Source organism: Schistocerca americana, chromosome 4 (genome assembly GCF_021461395.2).
Source record: "Schistocerca americana isolate TAMUIC-IGC-003095 chromosome 4, iqSchAmer2.1, whole genome shotgun sequence".
In the NCBI taxonomy this organism is placed as follows: Eukaryota; Metazoa; Arthropoda; class Insecta; order Orthoptera; family Acrididae; genus Schistocerca; species Schistocerca americana.
In genome coordinates this window covers 20,171,038-20,191,374 of record NC_060122.1, presented here as the reverse complement: position 1 = coordinate 20,191,374, position 20,337 = coordinate 20,171,038, and the positions used below count along the sequence as shown (strand labels likewise).

Here is a 20,337-nt window from a genome sequence, read left to right as displayed (position 1 = left end):
CGTGTTCATGGTACCAAGTCGTTCATAACCTTTTCCCCACCAACATTCGACTTCTCCGCATTGGCCCTAGTGAGACAGGCCAATGCAGTCGTTGCCATGAAATGGATACGTTGTGTCATCCGTTGGTCCCCCGCGGCCACAGACTGGCCGTTCTCAGGAAGACTGAAGCGGCAGTCTCCGGTGAGATTCATCTGCGTCCCTGTTCAACCTCCTTTCCCAGAACCGGGCATTATGTTCTTTACATGGCGGGGTCTTTTACGAGCATATGATTACGACCTATAGTATACGGTAAATGATTAAATTGGAAGGCAAAGGATTAAATTGGAAGGAACACTGCGTTTTATTGGCAGGACACAAAGAAAATGTAACAGACCTACTAAGGAGACTGCCTACACTACGCTTGTCCGTCCTCTTTTAGAATACTGCTGCGCGGTGTGGGATTCACGGATACCAGATGTGATTGACGGAGTACGTCTTAAAAGATCAAAGAAAGGCAGCACGTTTTGTATTATGGCGAAATATGGGAGAGAGTGTCACAGAAATGATACAGCATTTTGGCTGGACATCATTGAAAGAATGGCGTTTTTCGTTGCGGCGGAATCTTCTCACGAAGTTCCAATCACCAACTTTCTCCTCCGAATGCGAAAATATTTTGTTGACACCGACCGATATAGGGAGGAACGAGCACCACGATAAAATAAGGGAAATCAGAGTTCATACGGAAAGATATAGATGTTCATTCTTTTCACGCGCTATACGAGATTGGAATAATAGAGACTTGTGAATGTGGTTTGATGAACCCTCTACCAGACACTTAAATGTGATTTGCAGAGTATGCATGCAGGTGTAGATGTGGATGCCACCCTGTTGCGCGCTTTTTGCGAATATGTTGTCTCCCGTGTTTAATCTCAAGGAGTTGGATGACATGTCGAATTCCTTTTCGGTTGAGTGTTTCATTCCTGTTTCTGCTTTTGGTAAACTTGACAAAAAATGTTTAGGGTAGGGCCTTTACGTGGGTTCCATTCCCGTCAGATGTTTTAATTTTTTTGTTTTTAAAATTTTTATAGTAATGACTTTGATCATTGTCAATAAGGACGCCGGCCGTGGTGGCCGAGCGGTTCTAGGCGCTTCAGTCTGGAACCGCGCGACCGCTACGGTCGCAGGTTCGAATCCTGCCTCGGGCATGGATGTAAGTGATGTCATTAGGTTAGTTAGGTTTAAGTAGTTCTAAGTTCTAGGGGACTGATGACCTCAGAAGTTAAGTCCCATAATGCTCAGAGCCATTTGAACCATCAATAAAGACATTGGCGTAGAGTTAAGATTGCAGAAGGGTAATGGAGTGTGCTCATTTTGTAGAAACTTTTTTATGTTTACTTTTCGTGTTGCTTGCGCTACAAATGAACTTAAACAGCGGTCAATATATTTAATTTATTAATAAACAAAAGTGAGACGAGGCAATGCTGTGTGGGGTGATAAGCAGACTCGCCAGTGTCCGAGTCGCATTCGCGCCAAACACATGTTCAGTTAAAGCGTCAGATTGTATCCAATTTACAGTTCCACATCTCGGTGTTGTTACCTTTTTTTAAACATTAAGACATAACATGAACCTCTTACAGACGTAAACGACCACTTTGTTTCGTCCATGATACAAATAGAGCCAACAGAAAATAATAGTGGATACAGTAACATCGTCTGTATCCAATAATGTTCAAAAAACACGATAGGTAGGCTACACTAGATTAGGCTGCGCATAATAATTCCACTCTATATGTTTGGCACCGCCGCGTATTTCCACAGCGCCGGTACATACGATTAGCGTTCACTTTAGAGACGTCACTGCATGGACGCGGGCTATTTGGTCGTGTACAGTCATGGCTGGAGTACTCTGAACTTCGAGTGTCTCCACAAATAAAAATCTACTGGATTAAAGTCAGGGGAATGTGGAGGCCAAAACATTGGACTACCACAACCAATCCATTTCCCTTGAAACGCTTCGTTTAAATAGTTGACGCACATTCATTCCAAAGCATGACGGTGCACCATCATACTGAAACCATGCGTCAGACAAAGTATTGCAAAGAAACTACGGTACAGGGGAGAATTCAATTTGTCTGGCAACAGGTAAGTGCCCAAAAGCACTCCTAACAGGCTTCCAGCCTACAGGATTATGCAGAAGCGTGCCTGAAAGCCACGGGTGGCATGTTGGTTGTGTTCCGATCAATAATGGCTGTTGTTAAGGTTGAAAATCCTTCACGAGTGAAGCTGGATTTGTCAGTCCATATCACGTTATTTATAAGATGTTGGGAAGGACGTGCGGCAAGTAGCTAAATTGGCTGGCGACTGTAAGTTTGATGGTTTGAACTTTTTGCAGTAAATTAAGGTGCCTGTCCGCGTACGTTTTAAGGACTGCCCTAACCTGTTTTAACATGTCTGCCCAGTTCCCGGTGTCCATCCCGGTTGGGCTGGCGGCCAGGTGTACGCCCAGTTATTTACTGCTACTGCTGGTGCTGCACCAGTCCACATCGTTAGCACTGCGGAAGCCCATTCCGATTTTTGTATCGTTCAACTTGACCCTAGATGCTCATGCGAATTACTGGTTGGCAAGCCCATCCTTGTTGAGTTGTGACTGCAATTCACAGGTCACGTACGTAAGCGATATATCGATGCCTGGTCTAGCAATAACGAGCGCCGACGTTTCCTCTGTTAGTGTGGTCAGGAAGGGTTTTACAACTTATAGAGCCGTCGATAAGGGCAGCCCTGCTCGACAGATCACTCGATTGGCTCAAGTATCCATTTATCGAAATGCGGGACGATGCATTCGTAGTAACGTTCCGGATTATTTTCACGAACTGGAGACGTGCTCGGTGATATGTAGATAATCGTGACCGACGCGATCGTACACTTTGTGGAAATCCGAGAAGAAGAATCCAGCAGATTCCTCGGAGTCCGCATAGGGGATGATGATGTCCCGAAGTGTACAAGCGGCGTTTATAATGCTCCTCCTGGGAGTACCGCTACAATGGTGGTCACCTGGAATCGAACCTGAGACATTTTGCATGCGAGCTCGTGCCACGATTTTAAAATAAGCGTTCAATAAAGTAATATTGGCATTTTGTTTAGATGTTTGCTGTTACCCTTCTTCGGTAACGAGTCCGATAATCCCTTCTTTAAATTCTGGGGGTGCATCCCCTGCCATTCGTTCGTTGTGGCCTATAATGTGTCCCCGAGAAGTTCCAAGTAATTCTTGTAGAACTGCACTGTCAGCCCACTTGGTCCCAGCGTTTTCTCGTCTGTCTCCCTGTCAACAGCATCGTGGATGTCTTCTTTGCCAAAAGGAGGGTCAAGTGTATGTGCATCCTCCTGGGTGAGATTAGCGCATATTCTACGCGTCGGGGCATCACAGCTGTACGCATTTACTGATTGTTTCCGGTAGAGGCCACTGAACCGCACATGCACACGGCTGAGTTGGTGGCGAGTGCTGGTCTGGTGAGTTTGTGGCCAGCTGCATCCGTCAAGTCGGCAACGGAAGCAGCGTTGTGGCGTCAGAACGTTCTGCGGAGGTGGTGCAGGCAGGCGGGACGTTCTCGGGGTGCGTGTAGGGACTATATATCCCTCCAATTTCGTCTTCTGGATTGCCGTTATTCTCGCTTTACACCTCTTAATGTTTCGGGCAATTTGGGGAGTGGGGAGGCTTTGCAGGGGGAGGTGCGTGGCAGGCGCGGGCTGCCGGGCAGCCGCGCTGCGGCTCAGCTCCGCCGGCGAGGCTCGCGTGGGCTCCGGCAGGCGCAGCGACTGACGGGGCCAGCCGCCAGCCGCCAGCCGCCAGCCGCCTCCAGCGGACCACACCAAACGCAAGTGTTAGTAGGCCGGCCGGTCGCCGTGTAGTCTCTGCCACGCATCACTCAGCCGGAGACCGACAACGAGGCGGCCAAGTTCTTCGCATACATTGCTGTGGCGAATCTTATCCTTGGCCTCGATCGTACAGTTAAAATCTCCTCCGAGAAGAATACTGTGGGTGTGTAGGCGGATTAATTCAGGTACGTCCGTCCGAAAAAGATACTCCCGTTCCTGCCGATGGCTGCTAGTAGAGGGCGCACAAATACATACAGTTAATAGTCCGTTAGTTTCGCAGGATGTGGCTCCACCAGCGCTGACACGAACACCTTCGCAGTACAAACTTGCGGTACCAGTTGCGTCCTCTGCACCAATGTTAGTAAATGTAACATAACCGTGGGTGGAAATTTTGGCGACAACTTCTCGAAGAAGTACAGTGTCAGCGTGCGTTCCATATAAAGATTCCTGCAGGGCGAGAAGCTGTACGGCATTCTGGATTCGATTTCCGTTAACTGTGGTAATGTTATAAGTTTGGGGCCTGTTCATCCGATCACCGTTTAATGAGAGGTTCTCAGTATCCGTGCGGATCGTCCCCTGCCCACCAGGCCCTCTCGCCCGGTGGTGGAGGTGGGCTTTCAGTCTCCAGAGCACCTCTGGCGGGAGCCGAGCCATCGCCGTGAGCCTGGCGCTCGGCTGCTTCCTTCCCTGTCTGTAAGTTTCTCCAGAACTCTGCTTACTTTCTTCTCCTGTAAATCCGGTTCCTGCTCTCCCTCGACACGACTCTTCTCGGTAGTGGGCGAAGATTGTGTGTAACGGTCCTTCGATTTTTTTCTTTAGTGGCTTCCTTCGGCTAGTCCGAAGCGGGAGCAGTATCCATTTGTGTGCACTTAGGTTCTGAAGACGTTGTCAACTTGTGGGAGCTCCATCTGTGACGCTTGTGGAAGCTGCTGTCGCCTCAGCAGAAGACGGTTCCTCAGTATTCACTGACTATGGAACTATAGTCCGACTAAAATTACTTGACGCTTGACGTCTGTCACTTGCCAGTACGGTGTTGCCACGTCCGCTGCCGGGTACCGCTTGGTTACAGGCGACACACGAACACGGCAGCTCACTTCAGAAATACTCTCTTGTGTAACACGGAGCGATGTTGGAAGCGGCCGCCTCGGGGTATCCCTTTACGCCCCTACCCCCACGATCGTGATGCTCTGGTACGACTCCGTACTTTCTGTTCCCTGCAGCTAGAATGTAATTGCAGCGGGAAATGAACGATCGTGAGGGCTACTTTGGTTCATGTAGTACCGCCGAAGGCCACTAGATCGCAGCTCCGTCCACTCTTCTGTTTTGGCGGGCTTCTTTGTCTTCCAGTGTGGTTGCGTGACGTATAGCGGCTTTGTCTTGCCTGTAGCACTTGGGTTTGTATGTGATTCTGAGGAATTGTTTGGATTCAGTCTGTTTCTAGACATCTCAAAGAATTTATGTATTATCGAAATATCCATTTTGCGTGATTATTGTGGCTGTGCTGCTCGAAAGTGTCTCCACCATCACAATCGTGAGGGTTAGACATTGCTCCAGTTTTCACTTATTGAGGTTAGTATTACTCAACTACTTTTTTTTCGCATTCTTGCATGCTGTTTAATGCAGTGTATATGGCTTAATGTATTGGAACATTTTTAGATAATGAAGGGACTTACTGAGGAAGATATTTTGAAGTTGCTTGATGCATCAGACTTAGAAGTAAGTGATGAAGACGATTCTGACGATCTGTTTGTGCCAGAAAATATTGGTGCATCGAGTTCTGATTCTGATACAGATGAAATACCAGTTCAAACTACATCACAATCGTCAAGGAATAATAATCAACTGAAAGCAGACACTCTCAGTTCTCCACAAGTTATAAAGAAGAAAAACCTATCAGGCGGAAAATATCTGTGGAAGAAGAAATCATTTGAAGCCAAGCATCACCCAGGATCATTGGACTTTTCTAGAATGTAGGTAAAATATACGTCTTCTCTCTGGGTTACTGTAATACATTTTGTTCTGTAAATGAAAATTTGGTCCATTGTGAGCTGTTTGTACTGTTTTCAAATCAATTTTCTTTTCAGTTTCCAAATCCCTTGCATACTCCTCTCCAGCATTTTACCACATATTTTACAGACGAATTCTTTAAGACTGGTGAAGAACATACGAATCAGTATACTGTGTGGGAGCATGGAAAAAGCATTAAAACAGATGCAACAGAACTTAAGAAGTTTATAGCTGTCAACCTGATTATGGGCTGCATCACACTTCCTCGATTGAGATTATACTGGAGCACTGAGTATGGCTATGCTCCAGTTTCGAGAATCATGTCAAGAGACAGGTTTCTGGCACTCAGAAATGCTTTTCACGTGGTTGATGCTTCTTCTGCCCCAGATAATAATAATAAAGTGTGGAAAGTACAGCCAGTTCTTGACTCAGTAAGAAATGTGTGCCTGAGTCTTCCACGGGATCATGTTACTTATTCAGTTGACGAACAAATGATACCATTTACGGGTCGCTGCTCACTAAGGCAGTTTGTAAAGAACAAACCTTGACCAGTTGGATTAAAGAACTTTGTACTTACTGCATCAGCTGGTCTTGTATTAGACTTTGAAATATATCAAGTTGATTCAACTCCTGTACGGACTAAGGAGTTTTGATTAGGCCCTTCTGTGACATTAAGATTGGCACAAACCTTACCTCAAGAAAGCTTCATCTACTTTGATAGATATTTTACATCATTGCCTTTACTGGAGAAATTGACTGAAGTGAAGCTCTATGGAAGTGGAACAATAATGGCCAACAGACTAAAGGGCTTGCCTCTCATTGACGCAAGCAAGATGGTTCGTGGACAGAGTATAGAACATGTTGCTGAAAACTGTGATTTAGTAGTTGTAGAGTGGAAAGACAGCAACAAAGTAATCAGGGCTTCAAACTGCTACGGTTCCACACCGACTGAGCCTGTGCAACGTTGGTCCAAAATTGATAACAAACACATTGAAGTCGATTGTCCTTCTGTGGTGTGCATATATAATCAAAACATGGGTGGAGTTGAGGTTTGCGACCAGCAGATGGAATGCTACAGAGCCTGGTTCAGAAGTATGAAATGGACATGGAAAGTAATTTTGCACTTTGTGGACCTTGCTGTGGTAAATGCATGGAACCAATACATGACAAGCATCAAAGGGAATAATATTCCAAGAAAAGAACAGAAAGATTTGCTACACTTCAAATTAGAGGTAATGGATAATTTGCAATACCACATTATTTTGTGTTTACATTAATGTTATTTGATATTGTGTTATTTGATATAGATAATTGAAATTATGTTATTTGATATTATTATATGTTTCTAGGTAGCAGAAGGACTGCTTCCAGTTCCACCTGAGGATAGAAGGGTATTAAGTGACAGTGAGACTGACCAAGAAGAAGATGCACTTCCTGCAGCCAAAAGGTCTAAATTCTTTAATCAACCTGCAAAGCTTCCATGCAGTGCTATGATGGATATGAACATTTTCCAATTTCTGATGATATTCCAGCACCACGCACTTGCAGATACGAGCCATGCAAAAGTTGTAGCAAAATGCGGTGCGAAAAGTGTAACGTATCATTGTGCCTGTCGAAGGACAAAATATGTTTTAAGGACTTTCGTGTTCCTCCCAAATAGAAACAAAGAAGACAAACACTCGTTTAAAACAGCTACAACAGGAGTTTTGTACATTTTTGTACAGTTTTACAGGCACAATAAATGTTGCATTCTCTAAAACATTTTGTATTAGTATTTACCTGACGCTCACGATCGTGACAGTACAGCCCCCCCCTCCCAAAAAAGAAACAAAAAAAATTTGAACCCCAGAATTTTTTTCTTATTTTTCTAGTAACATTTAAAGCTAAACAAATATGGAAAAGCATGGAGAAATGAAATCACTTTTTTAAAAAATCTTCAGGTCGTAAAGCGGTATGACGCAAATGGGAGATACACTGTCGACAGCTCATTTTAAGTGAGTAATGACTAAAATGCGGCAGATGACGGGTTTTGTAGTGCTGAATTTAAACTCGTATCCAAATCTAACCGCGACTACGCGGTATGCTTTGTATCCGAGAAACGGGCGGTTAACAGTCAGCGGAAGAACTAAAATCACTATTGCTTTTTTCCCGGAATTTTAAGGGTACCCTCTTCAAGCAAACTCGCGACAGAAAATTTTCATAAAATGCTTGTTTGCATAGCCATCTTCCGCAGCAAAATTTCAGTCTTAGCGGTGAAATAAAAGTAATTTCTTTACTTGGCACTGTCCTCACACTGGCTGCACGGGATGCCACGTTACCAACCGATGAGGAGTCCTGGTTGGCACTTGGTTGCTCATTACAGCCGACGCAAGCTGACGAATGATAGGAGGGAAAATAAAAGAGTTAATACAACGATGAAAATGACACGGCAAAGAATTAGAAATAAAAAAATTACATTTAAAGAAATTAATTGAATAGATATGACAGAGTGTTTTGATCTGATTTAGAAAAATAAAAAATTTCGCTGCTGTTGACGAATTTCGGCCTTCATCACGTCAGGTTTATACGCTAACCACTACATATTCCACTGGGTGCCAGTCGTTACGATTAATTGACAGCCTTCAAAAATTCGGCTCCACATAACGTCGTGCAAAGCTTTCCTAATGTAACCCGATATCTGTGATGTTATAAATGACCCTGAATCACGTCTTGTGCGGAGCGATACACTACTATTTGGTTAGTGCTGTGATGAAACATGTGTAGACCATTATCATCATTGTGTGTGTGTGCGCGCTCGTGTATGTTTGTGTTTTGTTTATTGTGTGGTTATCACGTGTGATTAAATATGAAATAAAAGGGCAGGACCCAGTATTCGAGACCCAAACAGATCAAGATAGAGAACCGGACAAGGAGCTGGAAGTCAGATGACCAATTGTTGTGATAGTCTGACAGCGGCGAACGGTTTGGGCGTGACGCTGAGCACTCCGGTTGGAAGAGTGGAATTAGGTTAGTTAGGTTTAAGTAGTTCTAAGTTCTAGGCGACTGTTGACCCCAGAAGTTAAGTCGCATAGTGCTCAGAGCCATTCATTATTTACCCGGCATTTAGGCATAGTAGTGAACACAGTTCCATATACCGATGGAGCATCTTTGAGCAAGTTATGCAAGGCCAAGCCAGCTGAGGTGATGGTAACTGTACTCACCACGCCATCACTAGATGTGTAAGCAGCAGATCCGTTTGTCAGGTTCGTGACACAAAGACACACTTCTTCACTAGTTCAGTTTCACATAAAACCCATTAACCAGGAAGTCATACCGCATACCAATAACCTCTTCGCAACCAACACCGAGATCTTAGTGTAGTAGTCAACATTGTAAAGTTTTGGTCGTGGATTGTCGAAAGTAAAACCAAACCTCAAATTACTCATAAGAAGTTCAGGATCCACTATCAGAATTCAGGTTCAATACAAACACAAATGTAAACAGAACTGCCGCTTAGAGCTCTCCCCGCAGACTTCCGCAGACGCCACGACGGCGACTGCGTTGGGACGTCACTTCACGTTGTACCGGTACTCGAAAAACGTGACGTCTCCCTAGGAAACACTCAGGTAATCGCTGTCTACGTAGCAAACGGAAAAATCTCTGCGACATAATACGCTTTGTATAAAACATAGACATCTAAGATCCAAACTTTATCAAATAATGTAAGAGAGAGGCGCTAATGCTCGAGAATCACCCCATGCATTTAATCGGTAACCGATCTCCAATTGTGGGCAGCCACGTTCATCGGTCAGTGATCAGTGATGACACCTAACGATTTATGGCGATCAATCATCGTGCCCCGTTGGATCACACCGTCGGCAAACCACAGTAAATTCAACACGTTGCATTTCCTTTCATTAATTCGGGCTCTGTAGAGGCGACGAGAAGTAATATTCTAGCACATCTTACTATAAATTGTGACTATTTAGCGTCAGTTGAATGTTGTATGTGTGGTGATATTGTATCAAAAGGTGTTAGGCTATGTTCAGCAACACACAGATGGTATCATGCATCATGTTTCTCTCGACTGGAACTCGAAAACGTACCTTGTGTTTGTGAAAAATACCGCGCCGTTCGCGAGACACCAGTGCAAAAATGGGGTAACTGTTTGGAAGTCAACGTGATAGACGTGCTGCAACAGGATCTTGCAGGAATTACAGCACATGCTGAAACGTTGAATCACATCGTACAACGTTTATCAGAAACTTGTGAAGAAACAGACTCGAAAGTATATATCCACTGCACTATTTAAACCGGAAAAGCTCACGAAACGAGAGTGTTTTAACGTACAAAAACAAAGTAAATTACTTAAACAAAGACAGTGAAATTCTCGGGATAGCAAATCGTGGTATAGTGAACGATGGAATACTCGATTTTCCCCGTCAGGATTGTGCAAAAGGACAATTAAGTCTATCTAGATGTGATGTAAACAAAAACATTGCGCAGGTGAAACGATATGAGGAGTGTATTCAAGATGAAAACAATCATCTCAAACGACCATATGGACGTGAAACGCATGGTAATAGAAATCAATTAACACAAAACATTGTGGGGAATCAAACAAGAAATGTTGTCTTATATTCAGATAGTAATGGAAGAGGGTTAGCAGAAAAAATACGATATCAGAATGGACAGAGCTACAGGTTTCGTCAAACCAGGTGCCTGTATGAAAGAAATTTTAAAAGACTGTAATTATAGTAATCACGCATGACAAAATTAGTGCATAGTAATATTCGGTGATGCAAATGATATCTATAAAAACGAGCTAAGAGAAGCTACTCGAACACTAAAGACAGTCCTAAGCAGAATAAAAAATCAAAATGTTATTGTTATAGGGTTAACTCACAGGAATGATCTACCAGAATGGTCCTGTGTAAATAAAGAGATTCAGAAAGCCAACAGGATCAACCATAAAAATCTGCAGATCCATGAACAATGTTTTCTTTCTTCGTACAGCTGATTTGGAAAGAATGTGCTTCACAAGACATGGAATGCACTTAAACAAGAAAGGCAAGTCCTATTTATGTAAAAAGCTTGGGGAGTTAATGAAAACTATTTCCACAAACAGTGAAATACATGATCCAATTCCACTGGAGGCAACAGAACATCCACACAAAAGACATTCCTCTCAAACATTCAAACAGCAACTGTCCATTGAAGATATTGAGGATTTAGATGCCACAGAAGAAACAGTTGCAAATGGAGCAGCTTTGATAACATTGGCAGCAGAGGAATCAGTGTCAGCATCAACAGCTACTACAACAGCAGTAACAACAAGGAATGCAAAACCAGTACTAACAGAAGATCCAGGATGCAGTGAAGTGAACACAAGAACAACAGTGGTGATGGGAGCAATGTCATTACCAGAAACAGGTCAGCAAGGAACAGCTACAGCAGCGGCAACAGTAGAAGTCTATCATGTAGCAGTGTGAACAAAAGAAGATCTGTGCTTCCTTCCCATCTAAAGGGTTTTTTAATAGAAGGAAGGAAGAAGCAGCGCCCAAGATAAGTAACTGTAATTATTTAACAATATTTCACCAGAATGTTCAGTCAATAAAGAACAAAGTGCAAGAGTTAGAAATTGAACTAGAAGCCATAGATAGTCTGCATTACTGGAACACTGGTGCAAAGGATCTGAAATTGAATACATAGTTTTACCTTCTTATGAATTAGCATGTTATTATAGCAGAACATTAAATAGGGGTTGAGGCTCATGTATGTATGTATGTGAAAAAAGGACTACAGTTCCTAGTTAGGAGTGATATGATTTCTTTGAGTGAAGAAAAACGTTTTGAATTTTCAGTAGTAGAGTTAAATGAACAAAATACCCTTAAAAAATTGTATATACTGTGTTTATATAGGTCTCCTAATGGTGATGCCGAAACCTTTTTCACTAAATTAATTCAAGTGTTAGACAAAATATGTAATCCTAAGGTACATATTATTATTTGTGGAGATTTAAATATCAATATGCTGAAAATGGGTGAAGTCAGCACCAGGTTCTTGAATATCTTGTACAGTTATGGTATATCACAAACGGGTAACAAATGCCACAATAGTAACCAAACACTCATCTTCAATAACTGACCATATTCTAACAGATATTAACCATAAATGCTATGAAGTAACTGTTAAAAACCTTGGGATATCAGACCACTTTGGTCAAAGTGCAAAACTTAAAATATCTACAAAGTTACAAGCAAAAGTGCTTAGCCACAGAAGGTTTTTTTTTATAAATCAAAAAGGTGTGAATTTACAACACAGATGATTGGCCAGACATGGTCAGAAGTATATTCAGGAACACATGTAAATGAAAAATTCAACAAATTCATGAATATATTCAAGTTAAAATTTGAGGAAACATTTCCTAAAGTAGTACATTCTGTTGGGGGACCTAGTAGGAAGACTTGGGTAACAAAAGGTATCAGAAAATCCTCTGAAACACTCGAATATCTGAGATCTATCAAAAATCATGAGTGACCCAGCCTTCCTACAGTTTTTTCTCAGGTTCAAGAGGACATACAGAAAACTATTGCAGGAAGCAAAGAGAATCCAAAATGAAATGACCATACAGAACTCAAACAATAAAAGCAGAGCCATTTGGAATATAGTAAAACAAGAAACTGGTAACTCAAAATCAAAGCAGATGAACATAAGAATTAGAAATAAAGGTAGTTTAATAGAGAATCCTAAGGGCCTGTCAAACTTTATAAACAACTACTTTAGTAATATAGCAACAAAACTGCAAGAAAAGCTTCCTAAAACACAACACACAATGGCAAAGAACTATGTATCTCGCACAATGCTACTGCTACCCACCAATAGAGAGGTAATCAGTAGCATTGTACATAAATTCAAGATTAAATCATCCACAGGTTTAGATGAAGTTCCAATGTGTATACTAAAAGACTGCATTAGCAGCATAAAAGAACCCTTAGCAGACATTATAAATGAGTCATTCTCATCAGGTTGCTTGCCTAATTATCTAAAGCACGCAAAAATTCTTCCCGTAGACAAAAAAAGGTGATACAGAAAATATATAGAATTACAGACCAGTTTCATTGTTGTCTTCTTTTTCAAAAATAATGGGAACTATTATGAAAAGCAGACTTATGGACTACGTAAATAAATACCAACTCCTATGCAAAGAACAGTTTGGTTTCAGGACTGGAAAGGGAACAGAAGCAGCTATAGAAAAATTTACAAGAGTAGTTCTAGAAGCCCTAGATAATGGAGAACAAGTAACAGGCGTTTTCCTAGATCTCAGTAACGCATTTGATACAGTTGACCATGAAATACTACTAGGTAAACTTGAAGCACTAGGAATCAGGGGGGTTGTAAATAAATGGTTTAGATCTTACCTTGCAGACAGAGTGCAGAGGTTGGAGATATCTCAAATTTCAAGTAGCTTAAATCATTTAGTGAAACATCTTTTAGATGAAGAATATTTGAACATTGGAGTACCTCAAGGGACTGTGTTAGGCCCAGTACTATTTCTTATTTATATTAATGACTTCCCACAGTGGGTAACGCAAGGTGAAACAGTGTTATTTGCTGATGACAGCAATATAATAATTACAGATGGGACACCAGAAATGTTAAATGTAAAAGCTGGAAAGGCACTTATGGCAGTTCACAACTGGTCAAATAACAACAAAGTAACCCTTAATGTGAAAAAGACTAATAATATAAACTTATATATAAAGAAAAAACCGAGTATGACAAAACTTGAAGTTCAAAATGAAACCAAAGAGTGTGTAGCCAGCACAAAATTTTTGGGTATGTATGTTAATCAACAATTAAAATGGGATGAACATGTTAGGATGCTTGGGAAAAAATTAGCACAGCATGCTATGCCTTACGAATATTACGCACTGTGTGCAATAGTTCGTGCCAGAGAATGACATACTTTGCACACATACATTCTATAATAAGTTACAGCATAACATTCTGGGGTGTAAATGCCCAAAATGTGTTCAGATTGCAAACATGAGCTATCAGAATAATGAGCAAGAGTCACAAAAGAGCACACTTCAGTGAGCTATTTAAAAAATGGGGTATTCTGACAATCCCAAGTGAATATATCTTGCAAACTAAAGTTTTATTCATAAAAATATTGAGCAATATTTAGCAAACAGCTGCATACATGATCACCAAACCAGAAACAGTAACTGCTTGTACCTAGACAGAATGAATAAAACTAAAACCCAATCCACTATGTTTTACCAAGGTGTCAAGATATACAATAAATTGCCAAAAGAAATCAAAAACATAAAGGAACTCTGTAAATTTAGAGCATTCCTTAAATAATATTTATTAAAAAATAGTTTTTACTGGATTAGAGAATTCATGCAGCATCTAATTGGCATAAATAAATAATCAGGTTAACCAATTATAATGTGGACATTCTAGATTGTAATTTACCCATACAAGTACTAGAGGAGTCTTGTGACCTATTTCTTTTGATTGAAACAGGTTCTTCTGCATTATGTAATTCAGTGATAAATTGTGTATATATATTTTGTTATATATAACTTGTATTTCATTATCTCATGTTACAAAATAATGTACATATGTATGTATAGTGACGACATCCATACAAAGAAATTTGTTTACGGATGAATAAATAAATAAATAAAAACAAAAAACTCCTCTCCTAACATCGTCCAGTGACACGACAAAGTAAGGGCTCCAAGCAAAATAGGACAACCAGTGGCACGGAGAGGAGCACAATGATGTTGGGGGGGGTGAGGGACGGGGCTGGGTGGGTGAACCGGCCGTCCTCTGCCGCGGGCGCTCGGATGCCGCTGAAAGGAATGAGTAACGCTCGACGACAGCTTCCAGTACCTGCAGCGAGAAACTCCGACTTACTCGATCAAACACTCCCTGTCAAAATCAGTCAAAAGTGAGGCCCCAGGAACAGACGTTAACGGCAGACACCGACACGGCGTTGTGTCATTCTGCGACAGGGGTCACGGTGGTGCTGCCAAGAACACAACTTTGGTGAACTGCAAGGATTTTCGCAAACGAGTCTGACAGGTGGCTATTTATTGCCCTCGCAACAATTTCGTAATCAGAAGTAAGGAGCGTTATCGGGCGGAATTTGTCAATGTCTGAACGTCCACATGTTTTCGTTGTGCGAGGGTGAATGGACAATAAAATCGTAAATGTCATCTCGGTGAAAAGCATCTAAGAATTCAGCATTTAGTGCAAGAGTGACTACATAATCCCGAGAAGAGAGAGAGAACCATCAGGCAACACAGTGTCCGAAGTAGGCGCTGCATACAGATCGGAAAAGTATCGGTGTATCGTACACGATATGTCTAGCTGTGACATCATCTCGCGCTCATCTTTGTTCGTAATAGTCGTGACACACACATGTTTATAGTGCACTCCAAACCGAAATATAAGGGCTGTACGGCCATCTTTTTCAGAGATGGTTGCGGGACTCGGATCTTCAGCACCGGATGCCAAATGAAACACCTTTCCGCCGTCTAACTTCCAAACTATTGTTTTATTTGGCTCCCTTTCGTCAGGATAGAATCCTGATGAAAGCTAACTCACGTATGCTAGTAACAATGACCCTACAGTAAATCCTCCAAGAATATCAAACACTCTTTTGCCGGTGGTGGTGCCTGAAGATAGCGGTAAAGTGCCGCCGATACTAGTTGTGTGATAGATAAAGACATTATCGAGATACAGCTGTGATGGTACATTTTCTCATACCTTCTCATGTAATATGAAGCTGTTTCGAATCTTTACAGAGTCGCAGGTGAAGCATTACTGGTTTTGGAAGAAAATTTAATCGATTTCCACGATAAGTAGACATAAATGTAGGCCTTCCAAAGAGCCCTAGGAGAGGCAACTAATATTCCCCGGAAACGGCGGCGGGTTTGTTGCAGTTGAAGACGCGCGAGGCGAACGGGCTGATCCTGTACAACGGCGGGCGCGGCCACGACTTCGTGGCGGTGGAGCTGGTCAGCGGCCACCTGCACTACGTGTTCAACCTGGGCGACGGCGCGGTGCGCGTGCGCGACAACGCGCGCGCCCCGCTCAACGACAACCACTGGCACGCGGTCACCATCGGCAGACCGAGCGCGCGCCAGCACACGCTCATGGTCGACGACAGCTTCGCCATCGTCACCAGCCTCGGCACCAACGAGAACCTCGACCTCGCCGGCATCCTCTACCTCGGTGAGAGTCACTCTCTCTCGCGTCTGCTCTGTCGCACAGCGAGATCGTTTGTCAAACTCTGCGTTTGTGTGCAGTCAGTGTTACACTGGTAACGAACCTCGAGACTGCGGTAGCAGAAAACACACAAGAAACAGAACCGTTCGACAGATAATTATGACCACCAAAGGAGAGTCATAAATAAGGGGTTACTTACCAAAATGCTAAACATCTGTTTCGAAAAAATATGTCTTCTTTCTTTATTCGTGTCATATGTACACTAAAATGAACGCATATGCAATACGTACAAAGAAAACTATACAGTATTCACCCAGAATTGGCCAACTTCGATAGCATCGGGTGCTGCAGACGTCGAGTCCTTCGTGCTACAGCTGGTTACATTTGAAGAGATGCCGGATCGTCTGCAATTCGCCGCATTCACACAGTGTCGTGTCGGCATTTGTCAGTCGGAAGTTCAATTTGGGGAGATCGTGCCTCGATCTCGCGACTTCGGTCCGTAGTCTTTTTGGGGACTTCCGGACGACCCACTTCTCCGTGTGTCCGGGCGGCAGGGATTCCTGTGGTGTCATCCAGTTTGACAGGTGTTGCCATCTTTCTTTCCACTTGGTGAGTCGGGTAGGCGCAGCTGATCCTTTTAGGGGTTGTGAAGTTGTTAGGAAACACTTCCTAGACTTCAGTCTCGGCTTGGCAGGTCGATGTCCAAAGAGTGGATGTGAGGTCACTGTATTCGATTTACGCCTCTCGATGTTAGCGGCGACCTCTCTTCTGATGTCACACGGAGCAATCCCAGCGAGGCATTGAACTTTGTCCGTGGGAGTTGGCCTCAGGCAGCCTGTAACAATCCTACAGCTGTCATTTGAGGCTACATCAAACTGCTTTGCATGTACTGAATTGTACCACACTGGGCTAGCATACTCTCCTGCAGAATAGCATAAGGCAAGAGGTGTTGTTCGATCCCGCCAGTTTCCGAAGAAGGCAGTTTCTCGAGGATACTTTCTGCTTCAGCTTCAGACAATGTTCCTTGTAGGTTACTGTAGGGTCGAGAGTGACACCCAAATACCTCGAGTGGGAACAATATTCTAGTTCACCTCCATTGCAGAACATTTCAAGTTTCCTGTCAGCTTGTTTATGTTCCACATGGAATGAACACACTTGCGTTTTCTCAGAATTGGGTGCGACTTGATTCTTTTCGTAGTAAGTACCAAGCTGTTGCAGACCGTGTGTAAGCATTATCTCTACATCTTCAAACCGACTGCCCTGGCCAGCAAAAGCAAGGTCATCAGCATATACGAAACTTTTGCATCCTTGAGGCTGTGCTTGATCGTTAGTGAACGCATTAAATAAAATACGCGACAGTACACGTCCTTGAGGGGGACCGTTCTTTTGAGTTCTTCATCGGCTGTGTTTTCCTTGGAAGTCCACGAGAAAACGTCGATTCTGTAGGAGTGTTGCAATTATCCTTGTCAGCGCGTAGTCGTTAGTCAGGTTGTAGATTTTGTGCGCTAACACTCTCTGGTTTACGGTGTCTAAAGCCGCTGAAAGGTCAACAAAAGCCACACCTGTTATCTTTCTCTGCTCAAAGCCATCTTCTATGAACTGAGAAAGATAAAGGATTTGTGAGGTGCAATTCTTGCCTGGTCTAAAGCCAGCTTACTTCGAGATAAGAAGTGAATCAACTACAGCAGTTAAGCAGTGAAGAATCATTCTCTCTAGGTTCTTGTAGGGATGGCAAAGGCGAGATATTGGCCTGTAGTTCTTCGTATCCGTTGTATACTTTCCAGGTTTTAGTATCGCAATCACGCGTGCCTTGTGCCATAATTTCGGGAACTTGAAAAAAGTCAGACAGTACTTATACAGGTTTAACAGCCAGTCTTTAGTTGCGGTGCCAAAATGTTTAATTTGCTCTAGACAGATGCCGTCTAACCCTGCTGTCTTGCTATTTTTGCATTATTGAGTGGCTTCTCCTAATTGACCCAGGTTAGTTGAATGGTCTAGTCACGTTGTTATTCTGAGATTGTTCCCTAAATTCTAATTTGAAGTCCGATTTTTTGATAGGAGGTCTTGGTTTAGCATTCTCAAGAATCTGTGTAGCAATTTCATTTGGAGTGATGTTAGCATGATTGGCATGTTTGGTTGGATCGTTATTTAGTTTTCTCAGCAGTTTCCAGACCTTCTGGCTACTAATTGAAAGATCTGTTTCCTCCATAAGTTTAGTCCATGTTTCTCTTTTCTTTTCTGCTATGGAAGACATTACTTCTTGACCATCCAAGATGGTTTACTCATTGAATGGATCTTGTTCAAACAGCGACAGGTATTTATTCATTAGGGCTGGCGACTGGGTTGTTAATCCGTAGAGGTGTTGTGTTCTACAGCCCAGTGGCATACATGACCATGATACCTTCTTCACTTCATCCACAAACTTATCATAGTTTTCTGGTGTTGCCTGGAGATCAGTTACAATTTTATCCAGGTTGGTACTAAAAAGCTCCCAGTTGGCCTTACGGAAGTTGTATCTTCTGCGGACTGGAATGGTTCTCGGTTGGGATACTGCAGTAACTTGGCACATCACAGGGTGGCAAACTGTCTTAACACACTGTTGTCCCATGTGCTCACTTGCGAATATTAGATCTGGATTATATATACATTTCCAATGTCCACTGTTGAAAGATGTGGGGAGTTTACCATCGTGGATGAGAGTTAGTTGGAATGTGTCAGACCATTTCAGCACTTCTTCCTCGTTGTCATCATCTTGTGAGTAGCCTCAAAGTGTACTGTGGCTGTTGAAGTCTCCAGCTACAAACTTGGTTTGGTGTTTGTTGAAGTTCTCAGGCGTCACAAAAGAGAACCTTGTATTAGGTGGTTTGTAAATAGAAGATACAATGCAGTTATCAAGTTATACTGTGAGTATTTCAATATCATAGTGTTCAGATATGAAGGTAGACATAATGTGGAGGTCGGGACATACAAATAAGGCACTTCCATATTGTTTATGAGGTCTTTCAGCAAAAAGTCTCATTCCAGGTATTTTGGGGCGACACATTTGATCATGTCTGTGGGTTTCTTGAACATCGCAGCAGTTAGTTTGGCAGAGTCCACACAAAAGCTCTTGTTTGGGAGATGACAGTCCCTCTACATTAAAAGTGAGTATAGTTAACTTTGGCCTTAAGAAAGGCCTATGTAACAACAGATGACATCATTTGCTTGTACCTCTGGAATGCTGATGCTCGGTTCAGTACTGGAAAATCTATTTCAAGTACTTATGCAGGGGCACCACAATATGTGTTAATACATACAGTACTGACACTCCTATTTCCCAAAACAGAAGTCAAGTCCTTCCGTCATTTATCATCAAAGTGCAAATGTCTGTTTTCAACAAACTGATTGAAAAACGGAGGGATGGAACACCAAAAGTAAGAGGATAAGAGAGAGTTTTAACGTAGTTAAGTATAAGTCACTGCCGAAAAAAGACCATGTAAATGATCAGCATGGTGCCACATTTTTCACTGAGAGAGTGTACTCTGCATTTCAGTACTGCAAACTATGAAAAGCAACAGTGACCACATTATCTAGACCATTGCCATGAACTGCTTCGTTCCGCCACACTTCGATCACTTCATCAAAACTCCGTGTTTGCACTCAGGCCGGGAATAAAGAAAGAACACGTGACGGCACGAGAAATTCTGTTTCAGGAAATACGACTCTGTAGGTACTGCACGTGTTGACATTGTTCATAGCGAATGTTTAGCTTTTTATCAAATAAGTCCTCATTTATGTCTCACCGGAATCCAGTTAAAAAATGGTTCAAAGGGCTCTGAGCACTATGGGACTTAACATCTGCGGTTATCAGTCCCCTAGAACTTAGAACTACTTAAACCTTACTAACCTAAGGACATCACACACATCCATGCCCGAGGCAGGATTCGAACCTGTGACAGTAGCGGTCACACGGTTTCAGACTGAAGCGCCTAGAACCGCTCGACCACACCAGCCGGCGAAATCCGGTTATAATCGTCAGTTACACAGTACTGTTTCGTTGACAGCATCTGGTTCTGCAGTCTTTAGATTTGCTACCTTCTGACAGTGGTCGTACACGAATGCAGAATTTTACAGATAAGTGATTGTCTTTTGCTGACAGTTGTGGCTGTTAGTGAAACGGTGTTTATCGGTGACATTCGCAGGAGTGGTTAGTCCACCTGTAACTTCGATTTGCTTGACTGACAGTTACAGCATAACACGACAGTGGGACTA

General features: G+C 42.7%; 1 protein-coding gene across 5 annotated transcripts in view; it reads left to right on the top strand.

Annotated features, from left to right (window-relative positions):
- Nucleotides 1-20,337, top strand: part of LOC124613920 (neurexin-1) — a 2,081,056-nt gene that overhangs the window by 1,864,048 nt on the left and 196,671 nt on the right. For all 5 annotated transcript variants that reach the window (XM_047142672.1, XM_047142674.1, XM_047142673.1 and 2 more), the window contains one exon: nucleotides 15,801-16,092. In XM_047142672.1, the coding sequence (XP_046998628.1) occupies nucleotides 15,801-16,092 (292 nt within the window). The remainder of the gene's footprint in view (nucleotides 1-15,800; nucleotides 16,093-20,337) is intronic.